Genomic DNA, 16,047 nt, shown 5'->3' with positions numbered 1-16,047 from the left:
CAGAAGACAAGGGCGAGCACAGGCATCCAGTGCACAGGCAACCCCGAGCGTTCTCTCAGAGCTTCAGCCAGTGTTTTCAGTACCCAAGGACTGGCGTTTTCAGCCAGCGTTTTCAGTACCCAAGGACTGGCGTTTTCAGCCAGCGTTTTCAGTACCCAAGGACTGGCGTTTCCAGCCAGCATTTTCAGTACCCAAGGCCTGGCGTTTTCAGCCAGCGTTTTCAGCACCCAAGGCCTGGCGTTTTCAGCCCTTAACGTCAGCAAAAAGACCCTCAGCAGCAGTAGATTCATCCTCACTATCACATTGCAAAGCAGCAGCAGGTTCAGCCAGCGACCTCATTCAGCAGCATCAGATTTCAGCCAGCAGTTCACCCTCTCAGTTTTCAGCCATAGCTCGTCGCCGATACCGTCGCGTCATCGTTGGCGGCATAGCCTTCATTTAGCATCATCGCATTCATAAGCATTGTACCAATCTTTTGTGCAATCCAAAGTAAAGACCTCTCTAGCCATAGAGAGAGGGGCCCTCGGAGGGGGGTTTTGGAAACCCATCTAGTGTCGTATCTTCTCTCTCTCTCTCCTTGGCACTCTCATTCACTTGCACTCTCAGTGTTCATTCACTTTGTTTGGTGATTGCACATTCACTCTCTCTCTAGCACGGAAGGCTCTCTCTTCCGCTAAGTAAAACAAGGAGCCTTGAGCACTTATTGTTCACTCATTCTGAGCCGTACACAATCAATTTTCTTCCGTTGCACATTGGTATCAAAGCTTTGTGGAAGTGTTCGGTATCATCACTCAAGGAAAGAACCACAAGAAATTTTTTGCTTGTTTTGATCGCAGGTAACCCAAGACCACTTGGGCGTGTCGATCCCTAATCTGCGTTTTTGAAGAGTGGTAGGTAATCCAAGAAAGAAGAGCTTGTCCGGCCTCCCCTCGTTCCTCTTTTCACTCATTGAGATCAGACATTGCACTTAGCGGCAGGCCAATTGACATGAGGTGGGAAAAAGTAACCTTGGTGTGAGCACAAGGCCACCAAGGGGTACACCCGCAAGGAAGAGTTGAGCTTGGGTAAGTGAAAAGCCTTCTTAGACGCAGATTATACGCCAAGAACCTCAAGAACTCAAGAACCTCAAGAACCCCAAGAACCCAAGAGCTCAGTGGTCATCACTCGAAGCGGAATGGATACTTTGCGTGAGGTGATGAGAGTTGAGTTGGAGAACAAGAAGTTTCTACACCAGGAGGATTGTTCCTGATCCTCCCCCATCCCCATCTACGCCAGGGATTGCAACAAATCCTATGGAGGCTTTGGGCAAGCCGATGATGAAGATAATGCTACAACAAGAGGTGCAACATGCTGCCTTAGAAGAAAGAAGGGCAGCCATGGAGCGTGAGCGTGAGCAAGCGCGCTTGGCAGCCAAAGAACGAAGGGCAACTATGGAGCTTGAGCGTGAGCAAGCACGCGAAGCTCAATGCATAGCAGCCGAAGAGAAGCGCCCGGCTATGGAGTTCGAACAAGAGGCGCAAAGAGACCAACACATGAAGGAGTTGGTCCTGCACGTACTCTCCTCGAAGTCCGAGCTCCTCAAGGAGGTGGGCGAGTCATCAGATAGCACAAGTAGAGACACAGATTCCAACAACCCAGTCACTGAGAAGTTGACATTTAGTAAGTATGAAGTATGATGGTAAGATGGATGCTTCTGTGATTTACTCTTGGTTGCATCAATTTAATGCTTACTTTGCGATTGTCAAGAAAACAAGTAACAGTAAAGTTTTGACGACTGCCATGTACCTAGTAAGTGATGCCATTAATTGATATCAAGCTTGGCATGAGTCATAGATGGTTGAGCATCTTAAGCATGCCGAGGAAGGCGTACCCCGATCTTTCAGTTGGGTCGACTTCCAAGACAAGTTCAAGGCTCGCTTCATGCCACCACAGTACCTAGATCGGTTAAAGAAAGAATGGCGTGGTCTCAAGCAAAATCGATCTCATGTCCTCTCTTTTTTCTAGCCATATTTTGCAGATTGGCGTCCAATTGCACAAGTCGGATGCCGAACGAAAGGAGGCTTTCCTTTTTGTGTTAGACAAGTACATCAAATTTGATGTGCAAGTCCTTAGCCGTACGGATTACAACACGGCAGTGGCAATTGCTCTCGCCCAAGACAAGAAGCACAATAAAGGCAAGCCTAAGGAGGCCAAGTCATCTCAAAGTACCTCTCAGAACCCTTTAGAACCCAGCAAATGGTAAGAACGGTAAGACCAATGGTACGCATAACAGTAACTCTTCTTCTCAACCTTCTCCCACACCTAGAGCACAGAACTCTCACAATGAATCTAAGGGAAAAAACAAATCTCAAGATACACCTAAGTTGACACCTGATGAAAAGTCTGCTCAAGGAATTGTAGGAGGATGGTTAACTTCAGAAGAAAGAGCCACTTATGGCAAAGAAGGAAGATGCTATCAATGTCACATCAAGGGTCACGTTAAGAAAGATTGTCCTAAGAAAGCACCAACAAAAGCATCCACAGATTCCACATCTTTTGTCAGTACTCTGATAAACCCAGAAAATACACAACATGGCTCTAATGAGCACCTTGATGAGTCTCTCTTAAAGTGTTATGGGCATGTGAATGGTCAGCGAATTGTGGTCTTGTTTGACTCTGGAAGTATGCATGATGTGGTCAGTGATTCTCTTGTAAAGAGGGCTCGCCTAGAAGCTCTTCCACCATCTCCTATCGAGGTGTCTAGATTCGCTCCCGGCATGCATCTTTAATCACGCATGAATGTCCTAGTGTGTTAGTCTCTGTTCAGCAGGCATCTTTTTGTCGAGAATTTGTTGTTTCTCCTCTCTCAGGATGTGATATGATTTTCGGCATTAAATGGTTTCGTGAGCATGATCCACATATTAGTTGGAAAGAAAATACACTCTCTCTCTCTCACCGAAAGGTTCCTCTCCCGTGGTTATTGGCCGTGAGCAAGGCCTCTATTCTTTACCTCTCATTTCTCATGTGCAGGCTAAGCATGAGTTACGACAAGGAGCTCAAGCCGCATTCATCTATGCGACTCAAGTGACGCAGGACCTCAAGACCCAGAACGATACTCAAGTTTGTTTAAGAAGTATGAGCATCTTTTCTTGCAAGATGATCTTCCACCCCATCTCCCTCCCGAGCTCCAGAGGATCATCGCATTGAACTTATGGAGGGGGCACAGCCCGTCAGTAAGGCTCCCTACCGATTGAACAAGTCTCAAGAAGCAGAGTAGAGTGGCAACTCACCAAGTTAGTGCCCGGGGGTTTCATACGTCCTAGTGTAAGTCCTTTTGCTGCTCTGATTTTGTTTTGTTTGTTCGCAAGAAAGATGGGTCGTCTCGTTCGTGTAGATTACAAGACACTCAACAAGATGATCGTGAAGAATAAGTTTCCGATGCCTCGCATTGAGTATATCCTCGATAGGCTCAATGGCGCGAAAGTGTTTAGCAAAGTCAATCTCAAAAGTGGGTACCATCAGGTAAGGGTATTCAAGGGCGACATCCATAAGACGGCTTTCCGCACAGAGCGGAGGCAATGGGAGTATGTCGTGATGTCTTTTGGATTGACAGGTACCGTGGGTACATTCAACCGTCTCATGGTAGGTCATTTTGGAGACATGATTGGCGTATGTGTTTTTATTTTTCTAGATGACATTCTTATTTTTTCTGCCTCAAGCACGAACGGATGTGGAAAGGGTTTTAGCCCGGTTAAATGAGTGTCCGCTGTACATTGCAGCTAAGAAGTCAGAATTTTTTTCTTACTGAAGTTACTTGCTTGGGCTATATCATTTCCGCAAACGGTGTCAGGTTGGACCCAGCTAAGGTGGAACAGGTTCGCAATTGGGATTTGCCCCAAACTGCATATGATGTGCGATCTTTTCTTGGTTTGTGTCAAGCATATAGTTCGCATATAAAGAATTTTGCACGCATTGCCGCATCCATGACAGATATTTGTTTCCTTTGTGGCCGCCGGCTTTGCAACCTTTTTGTATTGCACTACCACATGAGTGATTTGAGTCTTGACATGTCACCTAGTGACTCTTACACTTGTTATTTAGCACTCTAGTCTCTAGCCTCTACATGTCTTTTTGTAGCGCCTTGGCTGGCCTTGTAAGTCATCTTTATAATCTATCATCTTTTTGCTCCAAGCTTTTGTGTGGAGTCTCGACTCTATTCAACTTTGAGTTGATGTTCTTTCTATGAAGAATCAAGATGCTTTTGTAAAGGATGATCCCAATTTATGTGTTGTGCGTAGTGCGCAATAGCGTGTAAGCCTTAAGACTGAAGAATCATTGCAAAGCATGCCCAAATAGGATTCTACTTGGACTAATGGGTGTGTATGGCTCTCTACTAACATATAGGTTAAATCCAACCTAATTTAAGCATATTTTAAGCTTATCGTTCCAGCCCCCGTTCCCGTTCCGCTCTTCGGGGGGGGGGGCCTTCCGGAAACGTTCCGGAGGCCTCCGTTCCCGTTCCCATTCCGGGCAACTTTGGTTTGTGGTCTACTCTCTCTCTCTCTCTCTCTCTCTCTCTCTCTCTCTCTCTCTCTCTCTCTCGCGCGCGCGCGCACGCGCTTCCGCACACGTGCACTCTCACAGATCTAGGGCTAGTTTTCACACCTGATGTCAGAGGACTTAGGGCTGAATGCTAGCGGCAAAATCGCAGACCTAAACACAGCAGATCTGAAGGTCTAAGCAGAGCTCAATTCCCCGTGATGGACGAAACTAGATGAGGGCAGCAGATGCACGACTCTAGGGGCTAATAGGGGCGCCAAAGGAGGGAGGGCGATGGCTGCACAAAAACGCCAAATCTGGCTGCAAAGAAGGGGGCAACTATGCAGGTGGGCGATAGGGTGCAAAAACGCATGAGATAGCGGCAAACGCAAGGCACACAGATATTGTTAGAGAATGAGAGACGCTAAGGGTATTTTTGTAAGGAAATAGGCAACCTCGAGTTTTGAGATGGCTGCCCTGTGAGTGCACATGTGCACTTATGTGAGTTGCTGGCACTATACGGGCCAAAGCTCACTCATCAGAGATGCATATGACCCAAGACTTGAATCAACGCATTCCCCTAGACCTAATCTGCATGCCCGTGTTGCTGGGCAGGTGCCTCTTACAAAAAGTACTATTGGGATGAGCGGGAGTGTGAGTCTCCTCACTTTGATGAGGAGCTTGACTATTCAACAGGTTTTGCATCACCAGAAAATGTCCAGATATCTGAGATCTTGCCTGCCCATTTCTTTTCGTGTGGTCCATGGAGATTTCCAAATGTTTCTTTGAGGAGTGTGCCACATTGTGTGAAAATGTTTTTCCTGCACTCATCAGGAAAACATCAGATCTTTCTTGGTCCAAAGAGTGCACCCATATCATGAGGATATCTTTTCGACGAGGGAGGCTGTCTATGATATCATACAGGAGCAAACGATGGTTGAGGCCAGCTATTATATGGATATCAGCCAGTTAGTGGATTTGTTTGAGAAAACAGTTTAATGATGCCTTGGGAAAGTTAATTTGGTCACAAAGATGTGTATGTTGGTACCTTCCCTTGGCTCTTGAGGTGCACGATAAATGGGTCCCTTCTGCCTCTCTTGCAGTATGTGTCACAAGACGGGCACCACGTGCCAATAGAAAAGAACAGACTGAAACATACTTTTAGCACTTCAATAACAACTGAACTGAGAGAGAGAGAGACGACACGCGACACGGAGTCACGGAATTCCACCCCAGAGAGTATTGGCCTGTCACGTGACACGTCCAACCCTATGTGTCCGTGGACAAGATAAGCACGACAAGGGTTCAGTCAGTCTAGATTAGCAGTGATCTGGCACTTTTGTGAGTCTATTCGTAGACCGTGCATGCCCAGTCACTTAGTGTAGATGAATATCCTCTGGTTGCATACAGCATGATCATAAGCATTCCCATCAGAATCCATCAGAATCCTTCAGGGGAATTTCCTAGTGCATTTAGCCTTTTCCCTATTTTTGACATTTTTCACTTATTATTTTTAAGTGACTTTTGTTGGAAAGTAGGTAGGGCAATTTTGCTAAGTTTGTATATAAGCAAACTAGAGCTAGCACTATTAGGCAGAAGAGGCAATAGGAGCCAAGCTCAGCAGGCAACTTCTCCAACAAGACCTTGGTGGACTTCCCTCCAAGCAAGACCCAGATCTAGCGTTTTCTTCATCAAGCACCATCGCCACCTAGTGCATCAGCCTTAGCGTTTTTCATCAGATCCTTGCCCTAGCGCTTGCATCAACAAACCATCGCCGGCAGAGCTTCAACAACCCCTAGCGTTTTTGACATTCCTAACGCTTGCAGATTTCAGCCTTTGCAAGTTCAGCCCTGGCGATTTTCAGCATTAGAAGACCATCAAGATCAGCCCCTAAAGAGTAGCAGATTCAGCCCGGTAAGAACCTCACCTTTCAGCCCAAAGAAACCTCAGTTTTCAGCCCTAAACCTGCAGATTTTTAGCGTCAAAGACCCACAGAAACAGCCCCCAGAATCAGTGTTTTTGGACTAGTCGCAGATTTCAGCCCATAGCGTTTTTGGGCAGTAGATAAAAGATTGCAGATTTCAGCCTTAGGTCGGTGTCGCCATCCCCGTCGTCATCGTCAACATAGCCTAGACTTGCATTAGTCCCATGCATTCAGTTTGTACCAATTTGTGCAATCATAAGTAGACCGCTCTCGTCGACGAGAGTGGGGCCTTCGGAGGAGGGTTTTACAACGTCTCTGGTGTCGTATCTCTCTTCTCTCTCTATCTCTCAGTCTCATACACTTGCACGCACAGTGTTCATTCACTTTGTTAATGATCATTGCACTCTCTCATTAAGAACGTAAGGCTCTCCCTTCCATAAGAACAAAAGGAACCTTGAGCACAGTTCGGAGCACTCATCTTGAGCAAAGCGCAAACATTCATTCCGCTGCACCTAACATTGGTATCAAAGCTTTGGCAGTGTTCTGTATCACTCAAGGAAAGAACCACAAGAATCACAAGAATTTTTTTGCTTGTTGCGGTCGCACGAACCCAAGTTCACTTGGGCGTGTCGATTCCTAATCGTGTTTTTGAAGAGTGACAAGAATCCCAAGAAAGAAGGGCTTGTCCAGCCTCCCCTTGTGCCTCTTTTCACTCATTGAGAGCGGACCGTGCACTTAGCGGCCGGCCAATCGACGTGAGGTGGGAAAAAGCAACCTTGGTGTGAGCGCAAGGCCGCCAAGGGGTGCACCCGCGGAAAAGAGCAAAACTCGGGTGAAGAAAAGATCCTCCTCACACATAGATTGCAAGCGAAAGAAGAACCTCAAGAACTCAAGACCCCCAAGAACCCAAGTTCCTCGTGAACTTAAGAACCTCAAGACCACAAGAACCCACGACTTCAGAATGGTCATCACTCATAACGGAATGGATACTTCCCTTGGAGGTGATGAACATGAGAGAGGCGAAGAAGAATTTTCCCCACCATGAGGTTTTTCCAACCCTCCCCCTTCCCCATCTACGTCAAGAATTGCACTAACTCCTATGGAGGCTTTGGACCAGATGTTTCTGGAAAGGAAGTTAGAACGCAAAGCAAGAAATGCAGAAAGAATGCCAGAATTTGATCGTGAATGCAAAGAAAGAAAAGCAGAAATGGATCGCAGACACACAGAAAGAAAAGCAGAAATGGACCGCGCACACATAAAGCAGAGCAGAAAGAAAGGCAAGACAAGAACAGCGCGACCGACATATGCAAGAGTTCTTGCGACTCCTTTCTCAAGTGCCGGCACAGATGCAAGAGATTTGGAAAAAGGAGACTCTCTCAGTCTCTTTGTCTCCACAGCATGATACACAGGATTTGCATGATGATAAGCATGATGATTTGAATGACAATGATTTGCATGATGATTTGGATGATAATGAAGAGCATGATGATTTGCATGATCAAGATGTGATTTCTCACAAGCATGATGAGTTGCATGAAGATGATGTGATTGTTCACAAGGATGATGTGTTAGTGGATGCTTTTTCTAGCGAAGCTAACCTCGTCGTAGATTCGATCAATCACGAAGAAACGATCTTGGCTCTCGAGGCTAGGTCCAAAGAACCCTCACTAGGAAGTATTATGTGTTCGCATGATTGATACGCACGCATTATTTGAGTGTTTCATTTGTGATCGTTTCCCGTATTTTAGTCAGCGTCTTTATGTGATCCCTTTTCCTAGGCATGACATATTGTACGTTGAGCACGTTTCACTCATGAATGAGAACGAATGTGTGCGGATTTCTCATGAAAAGATGAAAAGTATGCATTCAAGGAAGTCACATTCCATGTCTCTTCCTTGGCATGACACATTTGTAAAAAGAGCACATGAAAGTATTAGCACCAAGCATAGGCATTTCCGTTGTGAATTGCCACATTTGATTGCTTTAGATCTGAAGAGAAAGATTCGATCTCATTGTTTGCGTGTGTGTGGTGAATGGTTTGGCACTCCGTCTCTTTGTTCATCTACATTGCATGCACAGTTTTTGAGGAAAACGAGATTTTTTCCACTCACTTTACATGGAATAGGTATGTTCATGGTTTTGTGTTGGAAATGGCTTCAGGAATTTTCAGCCATGGAGATTCTTGAAGAAGAAAGAAGAATGACTCTCGATGAAGTTGAAGCATTGAAGGAGCCACAGAAGACTTTGTCGCTTTCGGCGCGGCCCAAAGAAGCAAGCCGTTGCAGACCTTTATGAAGTTCAAGTACTCCACGACCCACACATCAAAGTGGGCCGGCGAAGAGTCCCTTCCAAGATTCCGGATGCTATTGGCGATCTCCCTCAATGCCATACAGTTCGGTACCAATACCTCACTTTGAAAAGGAGGGGATGTCACGTGACACATCCAACCCTATGTGTCCGTGGACAAGCTATAGCACGACAAGGGTTCAATCAATCCAATCAGTCTAGATTAGCAGTGATCTAGCACTTTTGTGAGTCTATTCGTAGACCGTGCATGCCCAATCACCTAGTGTAGATGCATATCCTGGTTGCACACAGCATGATCATAAGCATTCCCATCAGAATCCTTCAGGGGAATTTTCCAGTGCATTTAGCCTATTTTGCCTATTTTTCACATTTTTCACTTATTATTTTTAAGTGACTTTTGTTGGAAAGTAGGTAGGGCAATTTTGCTAAGTTTGTATATAAGCAAACTAGAGCTAGCACTATTAGGCAGAAGAGGCGACAGGAGCCAAGCTCAGCAGGCAACTTCTCCAATAAGACCTTGGTGGACTTCCCTCCAAGCAAGACCCAGATCTAGCGTTTTCTTCATCAAGCACCATCGCCACCCAGTGCATCAGCCTTAGCGTTTTTCATCAGATCCTTGCCCTAGCGCTTGCATCAACAAACCATCGCCGGCAGAGCTTCAACAACCCCTAGCGTTTTTGAAGGCAGCTAGCGTTTTTGACAGATCCTATACCTAGCGTTTTTGACATTCCTAGCGCTTGCAGATTCCAGCCTTTGCAAGTTCAGCCCTGGCGATTTTCAGCATTAGAAGACCATCAAGATCAGCCCCTAAAGAGTAGCAGATTCAGCCCGGTAAGAACCTCACCTTTCAGCACAAAGAAACCTCAGTTTTCAGCCCTAAACCTGCAGATTTTCAGCGTCAAAGACCCACAGAAACAGCCCCCAGAATCAGCGTTTTTGGACTAGTCGCAGATTTCAGCCCATAGCGTTTTTGGACAGCAGATAAAAGATTGCAGATTTCAGCCTTAGGTTGGTGTCGCCATCCCCGTCGTCATCGTCAACATAGCCTAGGCTTGCATCAGTCCCATGCATTCAATTTGTACCAGTTTGTGCAATCATAAGTAGACCACTCTCGCCGACGAGAGTGGGGCCTTCATAGGAGGGTTTTACAACGTCTCTGGTGTCGTGTCTCTCTTCTCTCTCTATCTCTCAATCTCATTCACTTTGTTAATGATCATTGCACTCTCTCGTCAAGAACGGAAGGCTCTCCCTTCCATAAGAACAAAAGGAACCTTGAGCACAGTTCGGAGCACTCATCTTGAGCAAAGGGCAAACATTCATTCCGCTGCACCTAACATGGCCCCAAACCTTGGCGCCCCTTTCCGTGTTTCTTTATATTGCATCAACTCAGTACAAGCCGGTACTCCAAACTCTGCACCTTCTCCAGGAAGCATGCCAGAGAATGAGCCTTAACCTCATATTTAAAGGCCCTAGGCCCCAAAAGCAATTTACAGTAAAAAGCCTTCAAACTCAAAAGCATCTGGTCCAAAAGAAAAGCCAAAAAGCTAACAACGTAAATCACGGAAATCCGTACAACATGCCACGTCATCATGTAAGCGCAATTCCCGGAAATCTACCACGTCATCAGTTTTTGTGTGTGTGTATGTGCAGGTCGTGCTTTATTTTAATCCTTTGTCACTTGGGGCCCTATCAAACGCGGTCCCATAAGTTGGTAGGACTTCTTCTTCTGTTACTTGTTCTTCTTAGGGTTTAGGCCCCTCTGCCGACATCTGCAAGTTGGCTCCCTTCTTCATGGCTTTGACACGTCAGCAATTTGTTACATCTCCCCTTAGAGAGTAATCATCCGCGATTACAGCATATCTGCAAAACAACTCAAGTTAGCTCAACAACTTCCGAGGGTCATTCTGAGAGACATTCCGAGGGACAATCAATTTGCTCTTTTTATTAAGGAGTTAGCTTCTCCTTTCTGCTCTTTTGATCAAGGAGTTAGCTTCTCTTTTCCTCCAGATCGGAACTCTTGATATTCCGGCGTAGCAAAATTAACCATCACACCCAGACCATACTGATCTTCCACGGGTGTCTTGATGCACTAAAAAATTACATACCCAGGCAATCTCATCCAATTAGGAATATTCAGTAATTGGCACATCACAATGCAACACAAATGCTTACATATGCATGTTACAAGACACAACAAACAGCGCCGCTGAGCACTCCCCCGAGACAAACAGTCTGTGGTATGACGCTACTCAACGACTACCTCGTCACTCCCCCCGCAAATAACCTAAAAGGTTCCGGGCCATGAGCTCAGAGGATTGTACAACCAAACGCTCCCCAGACCGCAGTCTGCGTCGCTTGGAGGTTCAAACATACAACCAAACACTCCCTAGGCATCCGCCTTCGTCGTTCACAGGTTTTCAAACATACAACGAAACGCTTCTCAGGCATCGGCCTGCGTCGTTCCGAGGTTCAAACAATACCAAAACAATATTTCTCACTTCTCCACCCGGGAGTAAAATCACCAATCATTGAAACCAGTATCACACCAGAGTCAAACAATTCAAATTGGCACCAAAACAGGTTCAAAACAGATACCATCCATTTCAAACAAATTCCAAACAGGACCACCAAACAAGATCAAACAAAACTCAAACTTAAAAAGCAATCTCGACATCACTCGAGCTCGAAAAGTCGACTGACTTTTCATCCTGAAACCTGCACCAAAAATTAGGGTTAGGTTCATTCCATAAGGTTCCATAAGGTCATAGCCGAGCACAGCATGGTCCATTAGCTCTTGGACAAACAGTGTTTCTTTGGCGGCGATGGTAGTCCCAAGATAGCAATCGCACTGAACCACCAAGGTTATCAACTCGAGAAGAGACATCTAACGAGAGATGTCGAGAAATTTCAAAACATAATCTGCTAGGGTTTCCATGGCAAGTATTTCACGATACCCCACTCTGCCAAAAATTGCACTCCAAAGGAAGATGTCAAAAACCATATAACTTCGGGGAAAATTTTTCTTGAAAGCTTGCCAAGTACTTGGAGTATGCTGCTTGGTAGCTATCAACATCTACATGGCACTGCCTCTGAGAAAAACAGTGACTTGAAACAAATCTTGGATCCTTCTTTTGCAAGTGATCTTAATGGCTTCTGCCTTGTAAGACATGAGCAGTGAAGACGGGAGCGCGCCCGATGCGCGATGAAGTAAGGGTGGGAGTGGCTAATTTGTCCGGGTTGGAGGGCGAGGATACCTCATATAAAATTCCAATAGCTCTATTTGCTCTTTTGTAGGACTGGTATGCTTTCAGAAAAGCACACGCCTGATGCTCTGATACCACTGTCACAAGACGGGCACCACGTGCCAATAGAAAAGAACAAACTGAAACATACTTTTAGCACTTCAATAACACCTGAACTGAGAGAGAGAGAGAGAGAGAGAGAGAGAGAGAGAGACAACACGCGGCACGGAGTGGCGTAATTCCACCCCAGAGAGTATTGGCCCCAAACCTTGGCGTCCCTTTCGGTATTTCTTTATATTGCATCAACTCAGTACAAGCCGATACTCCAGACTCTGCACCTTCTCCAGGAAGCACGTCAAAGAATGAGCCCTAACCTCATAATTATAGGCCCTAGGCCCCAAAAGTAGTTTACAGTAAAAAGCCTTCAAACTCAAAAGCATATGGTCCAAAAGCAAAGCCAAAAAGCTGACAACGTAAATCATAGAAATCCGTACAGCCTACCACGTCATCAACCAGCGCAAAACACAGAAATCCATACAGCCTGCCACGTTATCATGTAAGTGCAATTCTCGAAAATCTGCCACGTCATCAGTTTGTGTGTGTGTGTACAGGTCCTGCTTTATTTTAATACTTTGTCACTTGGGGCCCCATCCAACGGGGTCCCCATAAGTTGGTAGGACTTCTTCTTCTGTTACTTGTTCTTCTTAGGATTTAGGCCCCTCGGCCGACATCTGCAAGTTGGCTCCCTTCTTCAGGGCTTTGACACGTCAACAGTTTGTTACAATATGATTGTGCTGTAAATCTACATCCTTCTTCGGGGTACAACATTTGGACATGTTAAGAGTGCAAGCAGATGATTTTGGAGGTACAGCCTAAGCGTATTATAGTCCCTTAGCTTCTATTGAGGTGCTACAGGAGGTTTTTACAATGGATACTTTATATCATTCGAGCAGCTAGCACTGGATACTTTATATCATTCGGGCAGCTAGCACTGGACGTTGTGGTTCGTTACATCGTCTGAGTCGGACAAAGCTTTTGGCATATTTGTGTAGGTTTTCTTACTGCCAAAGCGCTTCATTACCACTATGTGAGTCGTGACTAGCCAGACAAACTCAGTAATCACTTGTGTCTCTGACCTAGATGCAAATACCCTAACCTTAAAACCAATTACACTCCATGTGAAACAAGTCGCATGGAGATGGCATGATACCGCATATCTCACATCTTAAAGTGGCTAAGATGTATCCAAAGATAAGAATCAAGATTCCCAATGATCTCAAGCAATTGAGTATGGAAAATTAATACCTACTTAAATCCATCTGAAACACATGACATTCGAAGCGAGTCCTGATTTACATTTAAGATTAAAAATAGAAAATCGAACAAGCATATTTAACAAACATCAACCTCATAGAGCCCATACAAGTTGACCCCCAAGCTAGGGAGCTAGCGCTACTCTAGTCATGCCTTTACCACGAGAGTCAGTCGCCCACATTATTTTGGTGTGTGGGTGAAGCCGGTAAGGGACTAGTCTAAGAGTGGTAATCACACAATGTATGTTGTTACATAAGTCAAGGGTCCTATTTATACGACTTCCCAACCACCATCCTTGACCTCCCTTAAGTTAAGGGGGGTTTCACACCTAACCCTTGTTTACACCCGTTGGCCAACTTTGAGAGCACCCATTGATATGTCTAGGGACATTACACGTATGGTCTCGACATTCATTGATTCATTCTAATAACATTTGTTTCTTTCTCCTTGCTTATTCTACTTTAGAACCTTGTATCTATTTGCCAACAAATAGTTAAGAGATTTGAGAATAGCAAGATTGATTGAGCATCTATGTAGCCAACAGATTACCATAGCGTGCCCACATCCGAGGTTGCATACCACTACATTCTCGTATGAGAATCGGAAGTTCAGGATTTGCAGTCTTCAAGTCCTTGTAGATTCGTTGTACAAACTGCCTGAAAGCATGTTGGACTTGTTCAAATAGACAAATACACATAACACCACAGAAATCACATTGAAAGATCCATAAAAGACCAACAAAAAACAATAGAAGGTACATCAGATTATAAAGCAGCAAGAACATGATTGGAGTCTAGAATTTGGAGGCTTGGCAACAGTTAGTTTTCTTTTCATCATCACCTTAGAATCCAAAACATGATTGCAATGTATAAAGACCATATGAAAATTCAGAAAGAAAACTGTGCAACTTTCTCCTGACAAGGTCTTTACTTGTGAAGTCTATAAAAGACTTGATTTCATTAATTTGGAGAGGTCCGAAGCCGACACAAGGGGTACTGAATCATCATTTTTCAATTGAACAAACGCATTCCCCTGACCAAATCTACATATTTGTACTACCAAATGTTAACCAATACATATACCTAGATGAATCCAGGAAAAGCCCACCTAGGTGTCATAACACCCGTGGGAACATAAGTACAAATCATTTATGCAAGAGAGTTCCAAAATTGGAGTCTTACATTTTGCAAACCTTGCAATAACAATCTGCATATTGCCATGCCACTAGCACCAAAACAAATTAATTACGATTTCCAAAATTGAAAATCCCGGGATCAATCTTTCTCAACAAGCAGACGTCTCTGTAACATGCGTCAAGTACACAGAAAGCCAATCGTGAACCTATGCTGAGAGAGAGAGAGAGAGAGAGAGAGAGAGAGAGAGAGAGAGAGAGAGAGACTTACCGGGCGGGAGCACTGGAAGAGGATGTTTGACAGAAGTGAAAACGAAGCTCCCTTACAGCAGGCTTCAGTTTGCTCGTCCACGACATGTTCGCTCACGCTTCGACGAGCAGGCAAAAAACTATTCTACGCTGTATAATCACGTCAATTACGATTGGCTACGGTGAAAACTAGTCTTGTTTGGTTGACCTTCCCAGAGGAATATGATTATGATTATATATATTGATGGATTGTTGAGAATCCAAAATAGTTTGTTTACGTATAGTAGATTGTAGTGTAGTGGAATGCAAATTGTTGAGAATCAAAGATAGTTTGTTTACATACAGTAGATTGTAGTGTAGTGAAATGCAAAAGTTAACTTGGACTACTCACTTGGTCATTGAGTAGGCATTTGATTCGAGTGCTCAAAATAAAGAACGTTGTTTTGTCCAGATATTGAGAAACCATATGAGTAGTTAATTTTTTTGTCATGCACTGGAAAATGACACAAACTTCTGGACATAAATAGTGCAAGTCATACAAAAGTGCCATACAGAATTATGATGGAGAGTCAACACTTTGTCTCCCCAAAAAATTTGAAGAACGAAAATCATGCCCTGCCCAGTAGTCTAGTTGTGCAATCCAAGCAAACGCATAGACATGGATATGTGGATGCAAATGATGAATCTTTATGATTTTTTGACACAGAGTTTTGTATGTCAATTTGTAGATGCTTTCGTTGTTGATTTGCTCATAATCTTATGGACTGCTGTAATCAGGTCATTTTTCAGCTCGTAAATGGAAAGACTTTTTTTTTCTCATGTATTAATAGCCCTTTTCCATAGTCCATTTCCTATGACATAGTCATGGTATTCAAGAACAAGATAACGAACCTGAATTCTCTCTAATCAAGTTTATGCCACGATCATGCAAATTTCTCTCTCGTAATTTTAATTTTGTATTCTAGTCCTTGCTACAAGCATGTTGGTCATGTCTTGCAATCAACATGTACCAAGAGACTATTTTTTGAATTCTAGTCCTTGCTACAAGCATGTTGGTCATGTCTTGCAATCAACATGTTCCAAGAGACTATATTTCAGATAGAAAGCTCGTTAAAAAATTTGTCTTTGCTCCTTTATCAATAGCTTTGATCGTTAGCTTTTATCACTGGTCAAATGTGGGTGCATCATCGATTGTTCTTTTTCTACTCTAGCATGTCATACATAGAGAGTCCTACATCAAAAAGTCTATAAGCAAGATGTCGCTCTGCTATTTTTGGCATGGGATCTTTGCAAGGATGATTTAGATGTTTTGGGATGGAATCAAGGAGGACCCTTTGTTGTTGCTCTTGTAACTTTCTTCT

At 44.3% G+C, this 16,047-nt stretch overlaps 1 protein-coding gene across 1 annotated transcript in view; it reads right to left on the bottom strand.

The window, feature by feature from the left end:
* The window catches only part of LOC147443909 (NADH-ubiquinone oxidoreductase B8 subunit), a 35,840-nt gene extending 20,975 nt beyond the window's left edge, over positions 1–14,865 (bottom strand). Inside the window, exons 1-2 of the mRNA XM_086526708.1 lie at positions 14,709–14,865; positions 13,855–13,961 (exon numbers count right to left, since the gene is read on the bottom strand). Of these exons, the coding sequence (XP_086382834.1) occupies positions 13,855–13,961; positions 14,709–14,794 (193 nt within the window). The 5' untranslated portion in view covers positions 14,795–14,865. The remainder of the gene's footprint in view (positions 1–13,854; positions 13,962–14,708) is intronic.
* Between the last annotated feature and the right edge of the window lie 1,182 nt (positions 14,866–16,047).

The sequence above is a fragment of the Adiantum capillus-veneris genome, chromosome 13, assembly GCF_014529385.1.
Source record: "Adiantum capillus-veneris isolate H3 chromosome 13, ASM1452938v2, whole genome shotgun sequence".
Taxonomy (NCBI): domain Eukaryota; kingdom Viridiplantae; phylum Streptophyta; class Polypodiopsida; order Polypodiales; family Pteridaceae; genus Adiantum; species Adiantum capillus-veneris.
This window is presented reverse-complemented; position numbering and strand designations above follow the sequence as displayed.